General features: G+C 35.7%; 2 protein-coding genes and 1 pseudogene across 3 annotated transcripts; 2 read left to right on the top strand and 1 right to left on the bottom strand.

The window, feature by feature from the left end:
- Window positions 1-50: 50 nt before the first annotated feature.
- LOC121789993 lies at window positions 51-888 on the bottom strand (annotated as a pseudogene).
- A 4149-nt stretch (window positions 889-5037) lies between these two features.
- On the top strand, window positions 5038-6959 carry LOC121789995 (NADH dehydrogenase [ubiquinone] iron-sulfur protein 5-B-like). The gene is made up of 2 exons (XM_042188305.1): window positions 5038-5279; window positions 6651-6959. Exons 1-2 carry the CDS (start codon window positions 5130-5132, stop codon window positions 6753-6755), a joined length of 255 nt encoding a protein of 84 aa, XP_042044239.1. The 5' UTR covers window positions 5038-5129; the 3' UTR covers window positions 6756-6959.
- A 13218-nt stretch (window positions 6960-20177) lies between these two features.
- Window positions 20178-24212, top strand: LOC121789994 (serine/arginine-rich-splicing factor SR34-like). Of its 2 annotated transcripts, XR_006048174.1 has the most exons (15): window positions 20178-20249; window positions 20495-20583; window positions 20740-20805; window positions 20872-20946; window positions 21023-21125; window positions 21214-21260; window positions 21379-21436; window positions 21612-21661; window positions 21815-21871; window positions 21971-22098; window positions 22191-22286; window positions 23062-23150; window positions 23236-23663; window positions 23822-23916; window positions 23997-24212. XR_006048174.1 is itself a non-coding variant. In XM_042188304.1 (14 exons), the coding sequence occupies exons 2-14, from the start codon at window positions 20500-20502 to the stop codon at window positions 23998-24000; spliced, it is 897 nt and encodes a 298-aa protein (XP_042044238.1). In that variant the 5' UTR covers window positions 20178-20249; window positions 20495-20499; the 3' UTR covers window positions 24001-24212. The 2 variants fall into 2 exon arrangements, 1 of the variants encoding a protein (XP_042044238.1); XM_042188304.1 differs by lacking the exon at window positions 23062-23150 and having other exon boundaries at window positions 23630-23663.
- Window position 24213: the final 1 nt, after the last annotated feature.

Genomic DNA, 24213 nt, shown 5'->3' with positions numbered 1-24213 from the left:
ACAGGCTTTCTCACCAGTATAATCCCATTTCAATAATAAGGGGCAACAAATTTCGAGTTAATCATTCAAATTAACCATCATTACATTGCAATAATCACAGTTTCAGCAACATCATTTATGAAATAATCAGAGGAAACTAACAACAGCAATAAATAAAAAAGGGGAAAATACCTCCAAATTCATCGCCCCAAAACAAAACCCTAGAATCATCATCTTCCTCATCGCCATCACCGAGTTCAGCATCGCCGCGGTAGCCCGGCTCACTCCCATACCAGATTCATTCCCTTGGCTATCGCAATTGCCGAACTGCCCACACCCCCCGCCCAATTGTCCCTCTCTCCACCCCCCAGCCCACTCGCTTCCCTCTCTCCTCGAATTCCGATCACTCACATCCGACGCCCAATTCGGATCCCCAAACAGCTCACCGCTGGAGTCCGTGGCCAGCATAGGGAAATCGGAGCACGTACCGTTCGCGGCGGAGGCGGCAACGGAGCAGCCCGCCCTGCGATCAGAGCTCCGGCCGGAGATGGAGCCGCGACGTCGGCGGCGCTTACCGGAGAACCAGCGCTTTCGCGCGGCGGAGAAGGAGAGCGCCCTGTCGTCGTCGAAGAGGGTGAGCTTGGACATGTCGAGGATGGCGTCGATGGAGAAGGAGGAGGTGGCGCGGTCGGAGCGGCAAGGCGCCTTGGTACAGGCCGTAGCGGGGCTTGGAGGAGGAGTCGGAATCGAGGGTTTGGGAGAAGGGGCGCCAGCTGAGGAGGTGGAAGGCGCATGATTCAATGGCGTGGATTGATTCTAACGCTCCGCCGCGTGACATAGAACAGCAGATGATTTCCGATCGAGTGGATTAGGTGAATTCAGAAGTCTGATTTAGGGTTTTCCCGTTGTTGAATTTGTTTGATATTCTATATAATGCTTGTGTTGTGAAATAAGCATATCAATAATTTTCGCATAAACACTAATTGATGCGGATCTTCTAGTCGTGAGTTTGTGAAGTAGGAGTTTTGGGGGTATGAAATCTTTTCCTGACCTGCATTTAATAGAACTTATTAGCCCATTCATTGGAGTATTTTCTTTGTAGAATAAAAAAACTTCAATCGCCTCTACTGTTTTTGTTTAAGTTCGAAATCTTACAATAATGAATTTTAATAAGATCATTAAATAATTGTTTCGATAGATAAGATTAAAATTCAGTATAGCAAATTGTTTATTGCTTAATATAGTTTCCTTTTTCATAATTTTCTTTCCTTTTATATATTTTCTATTGATGCTTTTCTTTTTCTCATTTTTTCAGTTATATTTAATAATGATAATAAATTTTATTGCATATCACTTAATCTCGAATATAATTCTTGTATAATCATAATAGGAACTTGGAAGAAGTAATTGCATCTTACCCTTTTAAAACATATTTTAAAATACTTAATATTTAAATTTATTGTTAATTTTTCCTCACAAGATTCGTTTCATGGATCTATCATTGAGTGAAGAGGGAGGACTCCAATCAACTCCACTCCTGAAAGTGATTCTTCAGCAATACAACATCCTATTAAAAAGGATAAAGCTAATTAAGGCTAAGGCTAAAAGAAAAAACAAAGAAGTGACAGCACAATCATATCCTATTCTTGATGATTTTACTAAAGCATTTTCGTTACCACTTAGGTAACGAAAATCAAAGAATAACTAGATGATAAGTATTTTTATTGCAAGTGGTGGTAGTAGAATCCTATGGCATCCCATATGTTCACGAAAATTAAAATATAAGTGGATGCCGAGTCATTCTATGCTCAACAAACACTTTCTATATATATTTAACTATATGCTTCATCAAATATACACACAAAACCTCTTATATAGTCATTGATTTGTCTCTCCCCAAAAAAATGTCTAACAAATTATAATTTTGATTCTTCCAATCTTTTGAAAATAAATGCGAAGAAATTATCATTGAACAAAATCAACAACTCGATCAGAATGTAGCCATTTGCCCACACAACCCTATCTTCACGACCTACAATCTTACCACACCACTAACTACCAATATTCCACAAGCAGTGTGGGAAGGCAGACTAGGGAGGGAGGTTCCAATTGTTTCAAACGACTAGGCAGGTGGGAACATGAAGATGAAGTCCGTAATGATTGACGATTGGAATTTGGAAGTATGCCGTTAATGTATATAATTTTTATCTTAATTATGTTATTCTTGAATTTAATTATGCAAATTTTAAACGTAAATAAATTTCTTTGATTATTTATACACAAATTATAAAATAAAGAAAAAAAATAGTGCTAAAATACATGAGAAAAATTCCATGGCAATTTGGTAAGAGTATCCACAATGGCGGCGAGCGGACCGGCTAGCCGATTTCTAGCGATGGCCGGTCCGCTTGCCGAACCATTGCAGTAGGCGAGCGCCAAATCGTTGAGAAAAACGGCGAGCGCACGCCGATTCCCGGCGCTCGCCGATCGGCTGGCCGCCATTGCAGGCTCCCGATCGGCAGCCGATTTTTTATTTTTTAATTTAATTTTTGAAACACTATATATATACGCGATTTGCACGTCATTTTCATTCGCACCACTTGTTTTAACGAGATTTCTCTCTATCTTAATTTCTGTACAAGAGCAACAATGCGAAAATGGAGCACAACAACGAGTCTACTCCAGTGACGAGCGGGTCTCAAACTCCCACGGTACCCGTGGGAAGTGGATGGGGTCCGATGGCCGGGTACTACAACATGTACCCTTGGCAGCAGATGATGCCCGGGATGGCATCCGGGGGTAGTATGCCGGGATGGCAGGGGATGCGGGGCGGACCGGCGATGCCGGGCGGGCAGGGGGTACCCGGGATGCAGATGATACCGGGGTGGGCACCCGGGATGCAGATGATGTCGGGGTGGCAGTCGGGGATGCAGGGGAAGCCGGGGGGCAACGTCTATCTCCCCAGTTTTGATTTTTTGATTGTTTTTTCGCACACATCGACCCCATCGGAGACGCAGTTCACTGGGTGTGATACTTTCTCCTTAGAGGTGTTGGGGATAGATCAGATTCTCGGGGATGCGAGCACTCACGTTCAAACGGGGGGAGTAGGGCGGGGTCGGGGCGCGCCAAAGAAGAAGAAGGGCAAGGGCAAGAGGGTGGTCGGCGAGTCGTCGCAGCCAGCTGATGACGAGAGCCCGGCACGGACGAAGTGGACGGATGCGGAGAACGTCGCGCTGTCCAAGGCGTGGGTGAGTGTTTGCGATGATCCCCTCGCCTCGAACAATCAGAGGATAGTCAACTTGTGGGCTAAAATAGCAGCAGCCTACAAGGCAGTTTGCCCGGAGGGGAGGCCACGCAGCGGGGAGGAGTGCCGGAAAGGGTGGGACCGAATCAGGGCTGCGGTCTCCCGATTTTCGGGCTTGTACACCAACGCCCTCCGCATGCAGACCAGTGGTCAAACTGACGAGGACTGCAGGAGGATAGCGGAGAAAGCCTTCCCCGTGCCCGGACTTTATAAGGAGTTCACCTACTGGAACTGCTATGAGGTGCTGATGGACTCCGAGAAGTTTCGGGCAGGTGTCGATGCTGGCTGGCCGAAGAAGCAGCGACTGAACTATACCGGTGATTACAGCGGCGGTAGCAGCGGTTGTCCCCACGACCTCCCCGAGGATGTTCAGGAGTTCCCGTCCCCTCCTGCGTTTACTCGCCGCACTCGCCCGGTTGGTCAAAGGCGGGCGCAACGGGCAGGGGTCCCAGGAGGTCCAGTCGGCATCCCCCCTGTTGGCAGGTCGACAGCTGAGCTCGCCTTCTTCGCGCGTCAATAAATGCGGGCTCAGATGTATAAGATCTTAGCTGACTGGAAGACGGCAACTAACCCCGAGGAGAAGAGTTTTCTTCACTCAATGCTCGTGTGTATACGGGCCGATTTGAATGCCGCCGCGGCACAGTTGGAGGCTCAGACGCGGGCTCAGATGCTGCAGATTTGGGGGTCCCGGATAGCGGCGACAATGGCGCCGACGACGGCGAGGAGTGAGGCGGAGGCGGGGGGCTCGTGTGTGGAGGAGGAGTTTTTTTTAAATTAATGTATTTTTTTTAAAATTTTAATATTATTATTGAATTTTTCCGTATCTGTGTCGTAAATTTAATTCTGTATTTTGTATGATTGTTAATTATTTATTTTTTTATACTTTTGTTTATTGTGGCTAGGCTATGACTGACCTATTGCTTGTCCAATTGCTTGTCCTGATGATGTGGCAAGAGGAGCTTTTAGTGATGATGATGTGAAGGGGGGCATATGACTAGGCTAAGAGCATTCCCAACGGTGAGCAGCAGCTCACCGTCCGTCCTTGCCGCTGGCAAGGACGCGCTCCGCCACCATTGCGCTCTTGCCGCTGGCAGGGCGCTGCTCTATGCATAGAGCACGTCCGTGCCAGCGGCAAGAGCACAGCGCGTCGACGTGGCAGCTTCCGATTGGCCCGTTGATTTATCATTTATTTATTTATTTTTTTAAAAAAATTGAAAAAATCTGAAAAATTCAAAATTAATAAAAAAAATATTGTCTCACTTCCTAATAAAATATATCCATTTTTTCCACACTTTTAATTTATTTTTTTCATTATTTTTACCCCAAAATTCATACTTTCATCTATAAATACTCTCATTTCAAACACAAAAAATGACACTATACTAAACAACTCTCTCAATCTCAATTTTTAGGATTTTAATTATGTAATTTTTAATTTTTAGGAGTTTAATTATGTAATTTTTAATTTTTAGGATTTTAATTATGTCTTTTTTATTTTATTTGTAATTTGTAATATTTATTGTGGTTTTTTAATGAATTTTAGTATTATGGAAATGTTATTGTTTAATTGAATTTTAAATTAATTGTGCTCGTCCTTGCGGAAGAGCACAGTTGTGGGTGTTGTGCTCTTGCCAGAGAGCAGGCATGAATAGTATCGCCCGGGCCCACAACCGTGCCGCTGGCAAGAGCACGGTTGTGGATGCTCTAAGGCTGGCTATCTGTATTGGAGATACTCTGACTTCGGTAATCCGCGTATGGGTTCATATCGGGTACTACCTAAAATACCCCCGACGGAGAAGCCCAAATTTACAACCCTAGAAAGAGAAAGCTCGAGGAAGAGGTGAAAATGGCATCTGGATGGGGAATCACCGGCAACAAGGGCCGATGCTACGATTTCTGGGTCGATTTCAGCGAATGTATGTCAACTTGCCGAGAGCCCAAGGACTGCGGCCTCCTCCGCGAAGATTATTTCGAGTGTCTCCACCACTCTAAAGAGGTCTCTGCCCATTTCTCTTTTTGTACTCTTTTCTTTTAATATGTTACTCGATTCGATGTGTTTTACACTTCAATTGTGGCTCAATTTATGTATTCGGATGTAAATCTTACTTACTCTTAATGGGGGTCATCTTTTTTATGTGCTGGGGGTTGAAATTGACTATCGGTATCAAGTATTTCAACTGTTCAGATTGCTTATGGGATTTGAGCTGCTAAATCTTATTTGCAATGATCGACAGTGTTCTTATAATCTATTTTCTCTTTGAGTACTGTGTTTATATTTAGAAGTAATGTGGATTTGAATTTGATCCAACACAAAACGAGAGGATATGACAAATTTACATGAGTGTGTTATATAAATTGCGTATTTTGCAAATGGAAAGGACTGTGATTCGATCACTTTGACTGAAAGGAGTGTAACTTATGGTTTGATATAAATGTTGTATGAGTGATAGCTTATGAATTATTTCAGTGATACACAATCATTTGTAGTTTCTGTTTATTCTGCAAGATTCAACTATCGTCTTTATTGTTTTGTTGTCTGCATTCGTTATCTTCATAATATTTTTTGCTAAAACAAGTCGCAATCTTCAAGTCTCAGTAAGTTTTATATGCATCACTCACTCTTCTTTAAGCTTCAGTTAACAAAACAAGTCCAATGTTTGAGATTGTTGCTTCTTTCCTTTTGAATTCATCCATCATTCACCATTTTCAAATGAAGCTTCCTAGTAATTTGAGAATAGTACGTAATGCAAGATCTTACTGATACTTTAGATAGATCCATGTGCGCTTATTTATCATCGTAGAATGGGAGCTTCCAAAAAGTAGGACCTAATGAAGCCTTCTAGGTATGAAATTTTAGGTTGCAGTATCTAGCTCATATATCTCGGATGTTTTGATTAATATACCGATCATCATAAAATTCTAAATGACCCTAAGTTCCTTGAGTGATCAATATTTGAAACTTGTGCTGTACTGCCTGCAGTTAGACAGTCTACTTGCTTCTTTTCCCTAACTTCTCCCTTTGTGCTCTTATGGTGGCAACTGATGTGTATTATGGTTAAGTGTGTGATGTGTCAAATTATCAGTACCATTGATTCTCTTAGTGACAAATCCATCTTCATGACTTGTTGGTAAGTGGTTGGGTTTGTTTGCATTTCAAGGAAAAGTATAGATATAAAGATGAACCGAATTTGCATTGAACGCAAATAATTCTATACGAGTTGTGGCCTATTCTAATACAATGACTATAAGATTGGAATATTTCTTCATCTGGTGATGTTTATGACTCCAAAATTCTGAACCTCAGTATTCTCCATTTGAAACTGTGGGCGACATAACTCCTGGTTTGATAGTATTACATTTATTGCAGTTCCAACGGAGGAACCGAGTTTACAAGGAGGAGCAGCGTCAGCTGAGAGCAGCTGCAGATAAGGCCATGGGAGGAGGCGGAGGCGGAGATGGTGGCCATCATTGAGAATGGCTAACGGAACCAATGGAGGGGATGGGATGGGAAGTAATTGATTTTCTCTAAAACTTTGTTGGAAATTAAAACATAAATGAGTTGTATTTGTGTTATCGGATACAAAACATCTTTAAAATGGGAGTCTCGGTGCAGGAACCGCTGCTGTGGGATGATGTATGTTTTACTCACTTTGTCAAGCTGACTTGCTTTCACACAGTGCTTGGTAGATTTATGAAGTGTTGCTTGGTTGCTGACATGGGTGGGATGTGAGTCTCGTACCCGTATTCTCAATTTTTTGCCTCACCTAAGCAGGAATGGTATTCAATCACCACAGCCGATAAACGATGCCAGCAAACATGCATAGAATCTCAAGCTGAAAAATAAAACCATAAAATTGCCACCGGAAAACCACCACCCCAACTGCACATGTCCACTACCAATCAAAATCAAAATCAAAACCATAACCCCAACTCCAACAAGCCAAAGTCATCGAAAATTGTAACCAAAAACGTAGATCCTCAATCGATCCATCCATCCCAGACCCCAGCTAGGAAGAGGTGGAGGCCGTGGAAAACCACCAGCTATCGCCATACTCATCCAGGCTACTACTCAAAATTGTCAAGAGAAAGCGAGACTGGTTAACCGTGTAGGCGTATGGGGAGAGTATACAGAGTAGTGAAAATGGCTTACAATCAGAAGAGGAAATGACGACCAATATTTCTCAAGCAACTAAGATTATAAAGATTTAAAAAACATACTTCTACATCTATCAATTTATCAATCCACTGTAACGAAAGGACATGAGGAAAAAAATAGAAATAGAATAGCATATGCGAACAAAAGATTAAAAATACTAAATACCAAAGTAAATAAATAAAATTATTTGAAAAAAGTAAATAGTTCATTATAAATTCGATCAACAAAACAAATGAACCATTTCATATTTAGCATATGATTTATATGATTATAATTTCTAATATTTAGCATACGATTTATACAATTATTCATATCATTATAAACAATAACAAAAAAATATGTACTTATCTCAAAATACTATAAATGAACCATTTCATACTTAGCATACGATTTATACAATCTTAATATCTAATATGAGTGTAGTAATGTTAAATAAAAGAAATAAAAAAAGGAGATGTGTAGATGAAATAAAATAAGATATATGAATAAAGGAAAATGTACTACTAAATTATAAAGAAGCATTATCCTCTCGAACTAATCTAAAAAAAGGATTTCCGCATCTCACACAATTTAATACAAAGTACATTTTTAATTTGTGAAAAAAATATACAACACTTATTAATCTAAAACTTGAAATAAATAAATAGTTCATAAGTTTTGGGGACGAAAACATACATTTTCATATGTAGAAACAACACTTAGAATTAACACAACAACAAAATAATTCATAAGTTTGAAACACTTCTTTATACACTATATTAACAGTAAAATCATTACTGCTACCAATTTCATCTTTACAAACTAAAATCTAAAACTCCATATTCAATACTAACAAAAATATAATGTTAGCCCAACTAAATTATTATGGACCAGATCAAATTCATTATTATAGAGTAGGCTAAATGAAATGAAATGGAAAGCCCAACAATTGAAAACAAAATAAAGAAAAACAGCACAAACCTTTTCACCCAAATAGATTACGTTAGCATTAAAATAAAATTTAAATTAAGAAAACTTTAATAATTGTCTCTAAATAAAAGGAAAAAAAAGATTAATGATCATTAATCATATTAGTACAAACATATTTTGAGTACAATCAAATAAATTAATTGTCTCTGTCCCGTGCATAGCACGGCCAAAAACACAATCACACACTAATCTTTGTCACCCTAAACCAAAGTCAAATAACACACTTACAGAATCCCAAAAGCCCTAATCCAAAATGCCTTAACAATCAGAGAACACCAAAATCTACTCCTCATGGGCAAAAATCAAATCAAGAACGCCGATGTCGACATCTAATTGCCCAACACAATCGCCGATAAAGGATTCAAATTGGCAAAACTCATCGACAACAACGATCCACCAAAAATTCTATTGATCGGCAAAAATGGGACAGCTCGGTGTTCAAAGAGACGGTGAAGAAGAAAGAGAAGAATTGGAGAAGAAGGATTCACAGAAATCCAACAACGTACAAAGAAGAAGGATAATTCAAAGGCTTCTTTAATAAATCGAAGGATTTCAAACCAAGGTAAGACATAGATTCATATATTGACTAATTTTAGTTGAGCAATCAATGAAGTTTCAAAATTAAATTAATTATCCGAAAAAACAGATCGATTATGATTCAGAAAATGTGATGTCTATAGACATTAGTAGGAATTCTCAAAATAAGCATGTACAGTATGTTATTAACAATTGTGATTTTTTTTTGCAGAAATGCAAAATTGCTCGAAATGTTTGGACCAAAAATTTGAAATTGATTGATGAACAAATTCTGAGAATTTCTCAATTACAATAGATAGGTTTAAAAATCGAATATTTGTATTGATTTTAATTGGATTTAAGAAATTTATTGATATACTTCTAACCATCTTTTATTTTACAGGTAAATCAAATAGAAAAATAAATCACAAAAGACAAATACTCCCTCCGTCCCGTGCTACTCGCACGTTTGCTTTTCGGCTCGTCACAAAGTCCTTACACTATTTATAATTTAAGTTAGAATTAATGCATTTAATTAATATGTTAGTTTAAGTTAAGAGCTCTTTTATCAAGTGATGTCTCATTACACCTAAAATTCTTTTTTAATTACACAAAAAAATCAATCCCAAATTTACGGCCTAAAATGAAAAGTGCGAGTAGCATGGGACGGAGGGAGTATTAACTAATTAAAAATAGTATTAATAAGATTATAAACAATTAAAAATATTATAAACAACAACAAACATACATTTGAAATTCTCTTAACATTCTGTAATGAAACATTTCATATTCAGCACACTACAATATTAAAATATACAATTTCCAATATCAAATACAGGGGTAGTGATAAGACCTATTTCATGCATCGGTTTAGAGGGTAAAATGTACTATACTTGGTCAGTTATCGCGCAAAACAAGTGTTAAATGTGCAGGAATACGGCTTGACCAAGGCAACACGGACAAGTTGATCAAGTTGGTACAAAAGGCGCAAAAGACCAAAAATCGGGTGAACTGATCAAAGGGGGTGATCAAGCAGTTGGGCGGGGACCATTGGATTCTAGAAGGATGACACGTGAGGCTAATGAGCTGGATGGTGGGCATCATTCTGTTAGCAAGGACGACGTTCTAGAAGAGGGACACGTGCTGATACATGAGACGCAATGACGGAGTTGAGTCATGAATCTGTTATTGAAAAGCGACGTCATTCTAGAAGTAAGGCACGTAGCAATCGATGAGTAGCTCGCTCACAGCGTGAGCGAATATCCTCTGCCAAGATCGTTATCCAGCTGGAGATTGTGTGAAGTGCCTATAAATAGAGGATGTGCCACCATAATCGGGGGATCTCATTTACCAGCCCCTTTTACCGGTTCCGTTTTATCTTCTTTTTACCATCTTATTCCGTCTTCAGCAATTTTCCTTTTTAGTTTATTTACTTTTTAGTTTAGTTTCCCAGTTCTAAAGATAGTTAGAGAAATGGTTAGCTAGAGAGAGGGAGCGCGGCAGAGTATTCGATATCTGTTCGACGTTGTCTCGAATTTCCATCCGAGAGTTTTCTCGACTCTACTTGCTTTCTTATTTCCCGAATTTGTTAGCCTTGTTTGATTTCGAGTTGTTCTGTAGTTAAAGAATCAATCTTTCTGTATTCCGTATGCTTGCAACACTGTTCTGAGTTTTGGGTACAATTTGGAGTTGTTTTGTTTTCGCCTTCGTGTTTACTGTTCCAGCTCAGTTTCGCTCTTTAGTCTTTGACCAAGTGTTTAATCATGTTGAATAGAAAAGTGTTTTTGTTTTCGCAGGATGCCTAGGTAATCAGTTTTTATTCCAGCATGTCACTTACTTGATCCGGTAGTTAGCAGAGCCTTGATCCAGTAGATAGTTACTTTATGCCTAGCGTAAAATCAGTAGTTAAAAACTCTCAAAATTAAAGTGTGGCAGCAGCCGACCCCTGTTCACTACTCACACACTTGATACACTGGTTTCTCTGTGGGATCGACCCCGAACTTGCCGCTTTACTGTTAAAGTAGTGCAAAATTGGGAGTTATAAATTACATTGGTGGCTAGCGAGAGCGTGAACGCCTTGATCAAGTGGCAACGACATTTGCTAACTGATCCATCCGGTTCAGTTATCTTTCATATAACTTAATCCACTCGAACGCAAAAACGCTGCGACCAGGTAGCACCATAAAAATAACAAATAAGGACATACACGAATTAAATAGAATAAGATATACAAATAAAGGAAAATGTATTCCTAATCACAGTAGAAAAAAAAAGAAAATTATATGAACAAAAAATAGTTCATGATATCATTCAATTAAACAAATATATGTCAATATATAAAATACGAAAATTAAATTTGTCAAATAAAAAATTTCATACCAAATAAAACAATTAATAATAACTTAATAACTATTAACATAATAATTAACTTGAATAATATTAGAAAGTTGTTGGAATTAGAATATATAAAAGCTCCAAATAAATGGACCAAATAAAAGGTTAGCAGCCAAAGTAAATAACAGAAAAATAATGGAACAATTTTACAATGGACCATTAAAAAAAGTCTATATTGTGAAAACGTAAATTACTAATCCTTATTTCTCACAAATGAGTACACACATTTTACATAGATCAGCTTACAAAATTTAAATAAAGAATGATACTATTATTAAGAATCATAGGGTAAAATAAATGATAAGCCCAATAACTAATAAAATTGAAATTGACCCAACACAATACTCTCCAAATTTGATCAACTTAAGATTGCACTAATACAATTAAATCGGCTAATTAAAATACATTAGGATCTATTAACATATAATACACACCATATAAATACATTTTCCTCTCCATTTCAAGCGCCGCCTCCATCGACGAAACCCAACCTATTCCGCTTTAAAGAACCGAGAGAAATGGCGACGGCTACGGCTACATCGCACTCTCAGCCGGTGACGTCTCAAACACAGCCTCAATCGGTGGCGGCGTGTACCACTCCAGCTACTCAACCAAGAAGTTCTTATTTTTTCCTTTTTCTGCGACGGCGTGATCAACGAAAAGATTCAAGCTCTGTTCGAAACCGTGCACTCTCATAGATCGACCAAATCCATCCCGTATGCGACTACAACAGAGGCACTGTTTGGATTTCTTCCAGGCTCTAGATAAAATTAGAGGAAATTACCTCCCTCACCACAATCAGTCGAAAAAGGTAACGACTTCTTGACCTTTCGTTCCTTAATCTGCATAAATCGCCTAATTCTGGATCGATTTTTAAAAAAATTATTCAAGAAGTTTTTTATACTCGTATTGACAATGATTTCCCCCTAATTTCATAAGCAATATAGAGTCTCTAAGTATAGAAGGGCACAAACCCTAGTTCGAAACCATAACAAAAATGTAAAAAAAGAAAACGGATTCGGGCTGACCCATTTAGGATATCATTTAAAAAATTATAGGGTTTCAGAACAGTCTACTCTTAAAAAAAAGTTGCAAAAAAAGAAGTAACTGCAACTTGTGAAAACTGTAGGATTTCAAACAAAATTTATAGGCTAGTCATCTATTCACTGTAAACATACAAATCATATATGTGAAAAATACTACTAATAGTATAGTATTAGATACTTTGCAGACTGCTCGCTAGAGATATAAACTAAAAACTCGCTAGAGGTATAAACCAAAAACTTCAAGAAATAATGAGATAAGTGAAATAGATAGTGAATAAAATTCATATAGTAATTTGTATATATAATTATATAAATTATAACAGTGTTTTTATGGATGGCAGGAAATAAAGTGGAAGGCAAGATGCATTTGATCAAGGCTTACCGGCTGCGAATGTACTTTTGCAGTGATGATTTTTTTCGTAGTCCATTTGTTTGTCTTCTTATAGTTGGAAACATTATCTCTTGATCGTTCCATTTCCAATGCTAAACTTCCTTGGAACCCTTATTATGCAGGTTTGTCCTATGCTTAAGATTATTCTGTTGGTTATGAAGCCCACAATCTCTAAAGTTGTAGCCTACAATGTTAAAACTGCTACGGTAAACTATTGATTTGGCCAACTTGGTTTACAATATTCGATACATGGTTGTTTCTTCTCATTGCAACCTTCTCCTTTTTTGATGTGGAACAGTTGCCCCTTGTGGAGCTAAATTGGATCCATCCTTGCTTTGATACCTATACGTTTAAAGTTGAAGCCTACAATCTCTAAAATCAGATCATTTCAATCAAACATAACACTGACAAATCTCCATAACCGTTCTTGTAATTAAGTTTATATTTTGCTGATTTTTGCACCGACTTGTGCTTTCCAAAATTCTGAAAGACCCGTCTATTTGACATGACCGTACTGTGGGTTTGCTATGCGCTCTTCTCTCTATCCTTGGTGGTACTTTCTCGTGCTCTTCAAGGAATTATTTCCATGACAAAACTGTAAGACAATAGACCTTGCATGATGATTTCTTGTGCTCACAACAATTTCTGGAATTGGTCTTCAGTTAAGATATTAGTAGTTGGTAATGAGTAAGAAAATGATAAAGCTACCTGCAGATGTTCTCCTTTGTGTGAAACTAACTACTTCAACCACTCGATTCTCTCTATTGTAGAAATTGGCAAGCACCTCTAAATGAAAATGAAGAAGAATGAGAATGCAAAGAATATGTAGAAGCAAGATGATACTGTAAAAAACTACATGTTTCCGCCATTGGCCAGCATCAGGTAATGGTTGTTTCTTCCTTGTGTCCCTAACAATCCTGGCCTGAGTTTTTGCAGTGATGGCCTTTAATATTTCCTGATGGAATGCAGATTGGTGAAAAAATACCTCTAATATGGTGTTATTTGTTTTCATTTGAGCAGTTAGTGTGCAAATAGTGTCTGTTTGGAAGTGGTATTTATAGAGAACCGAAACTTCCTTGGTAAGTCAATTTGGACATTGGTTTTCTAAAATTTAAAAATAAATCTGAACCATTTTAGATATTGGCCTTTAGGTCTAGTAAGTGGTCTTTGGTTTTTTTGTCATGATTCTGTTTTGTTGCACTTTTTATTCTTTATTCATTGTCCTTCTTTTTCTTATTATTTTTTTATTCTTTATCCATCTCCAATTCTTTATTCACTTTGTAGATTTATAGAATTTTCTTATATACAATAGAATTTTCTTAAATACAATGTCATGTATGCCATCTCTTTTTTGATATGACAATATTTTAAAACTTTAAAGTATTTCATGTTTGCAAGCACTGCAGAAGAAAATATACATTTTTTGGAAATATTTCAATCTCAGTTTTACCAAGATTCAATAATATATTGCACTTATCTCAAGATTTAATTTTTCTTCTTTTTCTTAAATTTTTTTTATTCTTTATTCATCTCTTTAACCATCTCTTCAAAAATCTTAGTGCTTTATAAATTGCTGGGAGGAGGACCAAATCAAAAATATTAGGATATAATGGATAAGTGAAATAGGTAGAGAGTAAAATCTGTAAAAACCATTTAGTATTGTATATATTCCTATATTAGTTAGTAGTATAACATAACTACCAACTGACAAAAAAAAAAGTGGCAGTGGCATTCAGTGTTGAAGCAGAACGAACCACAGATTATTCACACTTTTAGATTATTTAAAGATTTAATACATGATTTAGCAATGAGCTTATGCTCATCTTTCGTGTGATTGTTGTGCTTAAATTCATACTTATACTTGCTCTCCACATAGGTCTTACATTTGCTAAGGAAATTAAACTTAGATAAAATCAGTTAGAACATTACGGGAGATATAGTATTGTAGGTGCAATTAATTAGTCTAGAACTTGTACTGTAAAGATGACTTAGAGCAGGTGAGGAAATTGATATGCATAACATAAGCCTTGAGGTATACCTCAAGTAATATCTGAAAATGGTAAAAAGATTTGCTTTTTAATAAAACTCCACACAGTGCTGGTCTAAAACTGATTAATAGTCTCTAAAGTATTAACCCGTAATATGATTTTTTTAATGCTTTATATCATTACATAAATCTACGGGAGTATCCTTTGACCTTATATAAGCAAATGATTATATCATATTATGCAGAGTCATAACCTTTCAAAACAGGAAGAAAGATGATAGCGCAGAAAGGGTAGACTGATCTTGATAAGCATGACCAGATCTTATTTGCAGCAATGACATTGAGAAGGTTAGAACATGTATATGTATTAATTAAAAGAGTATGTTTAGTAGGTAAAAGGGTATTCTGCTGCCCTATACATAAAAAAGAAAAGAAAAGATATTCTTATGTTTGAAACATACTGTTGTCTCCTTACAATTTTGACAACATATTTTGCTTTCTCAAACTAAACATATCTTACTATCAAGAAATACAACTTCTAAACTGTAATCATTCTTGTCACCAGAATATCCATCAAAAATCCGGGCACATCTGACCTTGGTGATAGAGTTAGAGAAACTGGGATGAAGATTGTCGAGGAAGGTTATGAAAGGTGTCATTCTTGATTTACTACTTCCTGTTTTAAACAAACAAATATAGGAGAATCAGTAACTCATGAAAAGAGTTGACAAACTACTAAAATAACTTCAATTTAGGAAAATGTAGATCAAGAATGGAGGCACAACAACTGGCAACACGATTAAGGAATAAAAGAATGCAAACAAAATGTTAGATGAGGTAAAAATAACTGTTTTTTAGTCAGCTAAGAAGTGCTTGCATAATAAACGACTATTCACAGCAACAAAAAATGTAAAAATAACTTGAACATAGCCAAGAGCAGAAGCAAAGAACTAAAAAGATGTGATTTTGTAAGAGAAACTGGTGTTAACTGAATTTTCACTTGTTGATATTACTGATTTGTGGAATACGAATGAGTGTTGAGTGAGATTTGTGGAGTTGCTAAGGTATTTATAGGAAAAAATTACTAAGCATGCTGTTTAATAAACCAATGCAGTTTCCCAATAAGACACAATGATGAGTGAGTATTTCCACATATCAAAACAAAAAAAAATCTTAAATATTATTTTCCTGTAATTAATAATATTGGACTGCATGCTTTTAAAAAATGTTTTTAAAATATTTCTCACTCATTTTATGCATAATATATGTACAAGATCGAAATTAGAATATGACATTAGTAAGGTTAGGCTCATTTAATTTCATAAGGTTATAAACATACAACTCGGGACAATTTTATTATTTGTATTTCTAACATATTCTTCTAATATATATACATGTGCCATGTCAGTGAAATAAAAGCCAGCCTAAAACCCTATTAGAACACAACAGCTGCCACTCTCTGCAGCAAAAAGGAGAGAGAAAGCAGTCAGATAAAAAAGCCAAGATACACAATTATTACAATCTTCCACAGGTGACATGGCATGCGTGGAAGCTGAAGCAACTATATTTCATGATCAGCAAACAACAAGAACTAATAATAAGAAGATACAAAAGGTATTATATTCTTTCATTAATATTACAAACCAAATAACTTCTGATTCTATCATCCATGCCTGCATTCCAGGTTTAAAACTTAAAGTTCTTATAATTAATCATACTTCAATAGTAGTCTTAGAGGTAGATTTAAAATAGATTTCATGGCCTTTCAATTGATTAGGGTTTAGGGTTATTAAGCAATAAACATAAGACTTAGATGCATTATTAGTCTTTCATTTCACTATGCTAAAAAATAGGTTATAAAGTCCAATATTTAGATGCATCAAAACATTAGTATTTGGTTTCCAAAAAATAAAAATGAACTTGTGATTTTAATCATTCATATTGTATCAAATAATTGCAATTTTAGAAATCAATTAGAAGTTTAAAAAAATATTAAAGAAAGTAAATTCATGCCTATTTTTTGTTCTGCTTTTAATTTACAGAATAGTTTAAGCATATTTTAATACCGATTTATATAAAAATAGTTCACTAATTATATTGCTAACATGTTTAAATATATTTTTCCATTTATGTATCTGGTTGCATAGGAAAGGGAAGATTAAACACCAATTTTAAGAGAACCATTTATTGCAAAATAATTTTCGAAGTAGGTATGCAGACAAAATAAATATCATACAGCAAATGAGCTCTTTGCCACATAGGATAATCAAAGTTTACATGCACTATCTAGTTAAATAAAAGTTGTGAGCAAATTCTGAATTTAATATAAATTGTGCAAAGACTAAATGAATTTTCATTTCAGGTTGGGTTGTTTGGAAGAGAAAAAGACCAGACAAGAAAAAAGCACAAATCTCGATTTGTAATTGTTGGTTCATATAAATATTGTATTATTAGTGTAATTGTGATGTATAATGTGCCATAGTTTAGAAAATAGGTAAAAAATAGGCCAAGAAAGTGAAAAAGGTCTGCAACACAAAATATGATTTTTTTTTTACTTTCCAACTGGCCCCACATGTTCACACGCCCCTACCAAAAGTGTAAATACAAAATCTGCAGCAACTGGTGTAAAACATAAGCTTAAAAAAATTAACTAAAAAGATTCTACTATAAAGCCTGCAAAAAGTATTAAAAAAAGAAAAGAAAATGAATGTCAGTTTTCCACCAAAATTAGTGTGTTAGTGGAATGTGGGACCTATTTAGGTAAAAGTGAAATGTGACTCTTTTGTGGAACGGAGGGAGTATTTCCTTGAGAGTTGATGTTTGTGACTCTAAATTCCGAACTCAGTATTCCCCCTTTTAAACTTTGCAGTGACCAAGCTTCTTTTTGATAGTATTACATTTTTTGCAGTTCCAACGGAGGAACCGAGTTTACAAGGAGGAACAGCGTCAGCTGAGAGCTGCTGTAGATAATGCCAAGGGAGAAGGCAAAGGTGGTGATGGTGGCCATCACTGATAATTGCTAATGGTGACAAAGGAGGAATGTGAGCTAATTGATTTTCTTCAAAAAAATTGCTGGAAATAAAACATAAACGAGTTGTATTTATGTGTTATCAGATGTTAAATACAAATGAAACGACCTACATCTTTAAAATGGGAGTCTCGGACTCTTGGTGCCCGTCTGTATTTCTTGCCATTTACTCTGCTGTGGGGTTATACGTATTTGTTATGTTCACTTTGTCAAGCTGACTGACTTGCTTTCACATAGTTTGGTAGATTTATATGAGTGTTCATGCTTGCTTGCTGACATGGGTGGGCTAGTGGCTGAGTGTGTTTTGGAGATATTCATGTAGCAGATTTTCAATTTTTGGTCTCACTTAAGCAGGAATGATGTTTGTAGCATAGCTTCAAATTATCCTAAAATTCCAGAATTTTAAACTATATTGCCTTTAGAAGTGAGTGGATTTGTCTCCACTCTCCAACTTGTTTTAAGATGTCACATTAAGATACTAGGAGATAAAGTCATGCTCTAATGACTAAACATCGGTCATGATAAATTTATGATTCTAGTAAATTCACTCTAGATATTTTATTTTTTGTTTTGAGTTGCATTGTAATTGCAAAATACTCCTACACAACAAATAACAATCGTGTTTTGTACTCCTAATAGTAATTAGTACTAAATCATGTTTATGATTACTTAATTGAGGTCTCCAAACTCCAAAGGAATAATCTAAGTCTGCAAATTTTAGTTAGTAAGCTAAGACAATTTACACCTAGGATTAAGGCCTCACTCGGGCTGGGATCCCCTGCTCACGGGTGAGGGGCAACATCCCTGCCGTGCATCCCTCCATCGCAAGGGATTCATTCCGGCCTCACCCTCAATCTTACTCCAACAAATATAAAGAAGAGTGAACTGCAAAAATGGTCCCTGGACTATGGGTTTATCTCGTCCATAGTCCCTGGACTTTAAAAATATCGCTAGACATCCCTGGAATAAGAGTTTATCTCGAAATTGGTCCTTTTGCCATTTTTTGATACGAAAATATCTTTTTAAGGATTTAGGAAATTTAATCTTTTTACACTTTTAACATTTTAAATATAATATTATTTCAGTAATGTATTAAATCTGATATTATTTTAAAATTATCATTCTTCTTCCCTTTTGTCATCCTTCATTTTGTTTCTTTATTTCAATATTAGATTTAATTTTATAAAATTAAATTTTAAATTTATATTTTTAAATATCAATAAATTTTTATTATTATTAAAATTATTAAATAACAAAAATTAATAGTTTTAATCAATATTTGATAGTGTCTAATATTTAATCAATAAGGTATGCCGGCGCAAACTTAGTTTTAATTATTATTTAATAATTTTAATCATAAATAGATCATATGTGAAATAAATATACATCTAATGTAAGATTAATATAATTTTTGTTTATTTATTTAAAAATAATTAAAATTAACTAGAAAATTTAAACAAAATACTCCTATATAAAAATTTTACTAGTATCAAAATTTTAGTCAACTTCATAGTATATAATCACAAGCCGAAGCTAAGTAGAAAAATTCTTATTTTTCAATCATGATTAATATTATTTTTCTGTACTTCTTCAATTCAACTGAATATTATATTAAATAAAAAAATAATAGTTTTAATCAATATTTATAGTGTCCATGAATTAATAATTTAATTAATAAAAATTTATTGATATTTAAAAATCTAAATTTAAAATTTAATTTTATAAAATTAAATCTAATATTGAAATAAAGAAACAAAATGAAGGATGACAAAAGGGAAGAAGAATGACAATTTTGAAATAATATCAGATTTAAAATGTTAAAAGTGTAAAAAGACCAAATTGTCCAAACACTTAAAAGGGTATTTTCGTATCAAAAATGGCAAAATAACTAATTTCGAGATAAACCCTTAGTCCATGGATGTCTGACAATATTTTTAAAGTCCATGGACTATGAGCGAAATAAATTCATAGTCCAGAGACCATTTTTGTAGTTAGGTAAAGAATGATGATCACTCAATTGATTAACACATCATTTGATGACATATTATATGTGGATATATATGTCGACAATGCACCACTAAATTAATATTTCTAATTCAAAAAAAATACTTATAAACAATTAGTAAAAATTACTCCGCATTTAAAGAATATACACTTTGGATTCGATACGAATTTTAATGTAAAAATTGATAAAATAAGAGAGAGGTGGAGAAAAAAATAATTAAAGGATTTTTAGTGGAGAGAAAACTTTTCAAAATTAAAAAAAAGTACAGAATTAGATAGTGCATATAACGGATAAAAAAATAAAATTGTACTGTCATGTCAGAGTTTTTGGCCAATTGGAGTATCTAATTTTACCCCCTTTTATTTTACTTTCCAAAATTGCCCTTCTGTTTCATTCAGCCGCGTTTAAAACCCTAATTTCATATCCCACTCTTCTCTATCTGGACCTCGCTGCGCTCCGCTCTCTCATCCATCGGTAAACCCCCATTTTTGAGCCTCCCTACTGACTGTCTTTTCTTTTGATGTTTAATTTATTGAGTTTGCTAGGCTTTTGTGATGCATAAATTGATCTTTGTTCGAATTCATAATTGTTTTGACCAAAATTGATTTTGGTAAAATTACGTTCACCGTATTATTTAAGGAATTTGCGTAGTTTATGTTTATAATTCATTCCGGATTAAAATTGTTGTAACATTTTGGCGTTTTTATGATCCTCTTTAGCAAGAATGAGTCGATCTAGCAGAACTCTCTATGTTGGCAATCTCCCCGGGGACGTTCGTGAGCGTGAAGTGGAGGATATTTTTTACAAGGTATTTATATGTTAATGCAAGTGTTCATTTTATCCGACTTAAGCAGCTGTGCGAATTGAGTTTTAATACCTGGATAATTGATTTCTATATGCTCTATTAGATAGATTTTAGAGTGGAATATCAATTTTGATATTGTTCAATTTCATTTACTGGCAGTATGGACCAATTGTGCATATTGATCTTAAAATCCCCCCAAGGCCTCCCGGCTATGCTTTTGTTGAGGTAAGGTTTGATTTACTTCTGAGTTTTAATGCCTTGGAGCTTCTAATCTCTGCCATTTCATGACAGTTTGAAGAGTCTCGGGATGCTGAAGATGCCATACGAGGGCGTGATGGCTATGATTTCGATGGGCATCGCTTAAGGGTGGGCATTGTTTGTGGTTGTCACCTTTTGCTCACCTCTGTTTGGCTATGCTAATATTTATGATATTTGGTTACAGGTTGAGCTAGCACATGGCGGGCGCGGAAACTCATCATTGACTGATCGTCGTACTGAAAGTCGTGGTCCCCGTGGAGGAGTTTCTCGGCGCTCAGACTACAGAGGTGGGTATATGAATTCATATGTAAATGTCATCCAATGTTGAAGATTTTGACATTACTTCAATTTTCTCATGTGGACTTAATATGCCAGTTTTAGTCACCAGCTTGCCTCATTCTGCTTCATGGCAAGATCTTAAGGTAAGAGTGCATTTAGTCAACAGTCTATGGTGAATGGTCATACACACCATTTAGCTAGTCATTGGTCTTATGTCCTATTGTTGTTGTTATTGTTATTATTATTATTTTTATCATCCAGGATCATATGCGTCGAGCTGGAGATGTCTGCTTCTCACAAGTTTTCCACGAGGGTAGTGGTAAGTTTTATATCAATATGGGTACTTCTTTTGAGTCTTTAGACAGATTAACTAATACATATTGCTAGCTTATAATATTATATTCTGGTGCCATGTGTTCTCCGGGATATTATTTTGGCATTTCTATTTGTGGCTTATTTTTCGTAATGTGAAAATGCAACTTCTCTTCCCTCAGGAAAGACAGGGATAGTAGACTACACAAATTCTGATGACATGAAATATGCTGTGAGTCATATTGCTTCTCTTCCATTTCTTATTCCTTATGAAACTAATATGCATTTAAATGACTACTTTCTCTGTTTGTTTCCTTACTTGAGCAATTCTGGCCATACTTTTGTACCTGCCAAATTCAGTATTGATTTTTCTAGTCCAATGCAGATCAAGAAGCTCGATGGTTCTGAGTTTCGGAATGCCTTCTCACGGGCTAGAGTACATGTATGACTAACGTTCAAGCTTCTGCATGGTTTTCTTTTTTTGGATACCAGATTGCAATTTCATATAGTAGTATCTCATAACATCTTTCTTTTTTATTAGGTCAAGGAATATGATTCCAGCCGCAGCCGCAGTCGCAGTCGTAGTCGCAGCCCGCCTTACTCAAAAGGCAGGAGCAATGGTCGAAGCAAGAGCAAAAGTCCAAGTGTTAGCCGAAGCAGGAGCAGAAGGTTCAATGCTGTTTAGAGGCAATTCATGTTCTTTTTATAGGCTTGTAAACATCTGTTGATGGGATTAATTTCTTTGATAATTCTACTTGCAGCAAGTCGCCTAAAGGGAAATCATCACGCCGTTCAAGGTCTCGGTCAAGATCTGTATCTCGCTCTCGTTCTGGATCAAAAGCGCACTCTTTGTCAAGGTATAGTATTCTTGTCTGGATTTTTTTACTGAAGAGTGTGCTTTTACTTCGGCTCTGTTGGTTGGCAAACGTTGCAATTTTTAATGGATGCAGTTCCATTTTAAAACATTTTAATATATTGTAGATGATGACCACATATAATATTACTACATTTCTTCTCCCGCAATACTCTTTACATATTCTTGTTGTTTTACTGAAAATGAGTCCAAAAAATTAAAACTTAAATTATCATTACAATACAAATATTGGCTAAACATGTGCTGATCCTTTAACTAACAAACCCAAAACAAATTTAAATTTGGGATATGGACAGTAAATTTTTGTAGACAAAGCACAAAAAAATAAATTTTTAAACTTCTGCTAACTTTTTATGTTGATTATAAAATATCTATCCTGATATTTTCCCTAGTAACAAGTGCAAGTACGATTAATGCATATGTATTTCTCTTATTTTTTGTGTTTTGTTTTGTTCCGCAATATAACCCCTATCATTAATTATAACAGTTGATAGTCCCAAGCACCCCAAACTGTATTTCGTTACTAGAGCCAGCAGTTGATGCCAGTAAAATATTTGTTTGAACTATTTGAATAAACAAAACATGACATATTCTGTTTTCGCCATTGAAGGAGTCTGCTTTTCTTGCCTCTTCCCTTTTCTTCCTTGTCCTCCCACTTTTGCATCATGTATATGGTTGTGAAAAATTATTTCAGCTGTCAAAGGATCACTTTTCTTTATCCTTTGCAAACTTGGAATTACTTTCTTTCTTGTTCCTAGATATGGATATATGCTCGATCTGGGGATTGCATATTAGGATCTTGTTGGGTAAATTGGTTCAGTTGGCTACAACTCTTTTGGGGTTGGAGGTATGATGCTTTCTAGATGGTAACTTTGGAATCCTTCTCGATGTCTCTGTTCTAATGAGCATCGCAAATGTCCAATGGGTGCTAGATTGGGAACATGAAGATCATGGATTACTATGGTGAAGCTGGATATTGGACTAATTGAATAAGAGAACACCTTTTTGCAGTGGAAACGTTTAAACTGTCTGGTGCTAAGCTATCAACTCATTCTATCCGAATGTATATTGATTCTTTTGGTATCTTTGCTAATCACATGTTCCAGTGCCAAGGCCGTTTCTTCTTTGATAGGTTACTTGCTTGTGTGAAATTAATATTTTCATTTTTGTTTTTCTTCTCATGTGTATCCTAAATGTTTGTGAGTTTCCTCTTGCCCAATATGGTCACGGTCACTATGATGTGGAAGTGGCAACAAGGCTCTTGGATCAAAGTTTTAAAGAGGGACTAGTGGATATTAAATTGGGTTGTTTCTGGACCTTTTGCAGATCTCCTTCAAGATCCAGATCCCCGAAACCAGCTGTAAGTTTTGTCCTACTTCAGTAAATCGTTGGTCTTATTTTTCACCCTTCTGGATACATATAATATGATATTATGTTCAATCTAAATTTGGTCATTTTATGTAATATTGGCCAACATTATGCTTTTTATATCTTCGTTCCAAAAATTATAACACCCAGAAACATACGAGTGCGAGTCCAAAAAAACGTGGTTTAAGCAGAAGCCTTAGCCGTAGCAAGAGCCCAAGCCAGAGCCGAAGCAGGAGCCATTCCAGGTTTACTTCTTTCAGATTTGTATGTTGTGACCATAATATTGATCTACTTGATGTTAATTATTGTTATTATCTTTAATCAGGTGAATCAGTAATTTGATGGGGAATTAATGCTGCAGTGCTTGGCTAGTTAATCCTGCACTAGAATTTGCAGTAAATCAAGAGAAACTACAATGTGTTATGACTGATGGTCAAATTTCTAAATTTCTCGTGTTGTCTGAAGAAAATTTTCTGTTTCTGCAAGACCTATGAACCAATGTTATTTTTTTTTGCAAGTTGTAGCTATATCGTCTGTACTAT

This window comes from Salvia splendens, unplaced genomic scaffold (genome assembly GCF_004379255.2).
Source record: "Salvia splendens isolate huo1 unplaced genomic scaffold, SspV2 ctg381, whole genome shotgun sequence".
NCBI lineage: Eukaryota > Viridiplantae > Streptophyta > Magnoliopsida > Lamiales > Lamiaceae > Salvia > Salvia splendens.
The sequence above is the reverse complement of the archived record's forward strand: the minus strand, read 5'-3'. Positions and strand labels throughout refer to the sequence as shown.

Bases quoted from the DNA above. Each gene is read 5' to 3' on its own strand.
- LOC121789994 (XM_042188304.1), top strand. From the start codon at position 20,500: ATGAGTCGATCTAGCAGAACTCTCTATGTTGGCAATCTCCCCGGGGAC. The intron at 20,584-20,739 runs GTATTTATATGT...ATTTACTGGCAG, and splicing joins TGGAGGATATTTTTTACAAG to TATGGACCAATTGTGCATAT. The intron at 21,872-21,970 runs GTATGACTAACG...CTTTTTTATTAG, and splicing joins TCTCACGGGCTAGAGTACAT to GTCAAGGAATATGATTCCAG.
- LOC121789995 (XM_042188305.1), top strand. From the start codon at position 5,130: ATGGCATCTGGATGGGGAATCACCGGCAACAAGGGCCGATGCTACGAT. The intron at 5,280-6,650 runs GTCTCTGCCCAT...CATTTATTGCAG, and splicing joins GTCTCCACCACTCTAAAGAG to TTCCAACGGAGGAACCGAGT.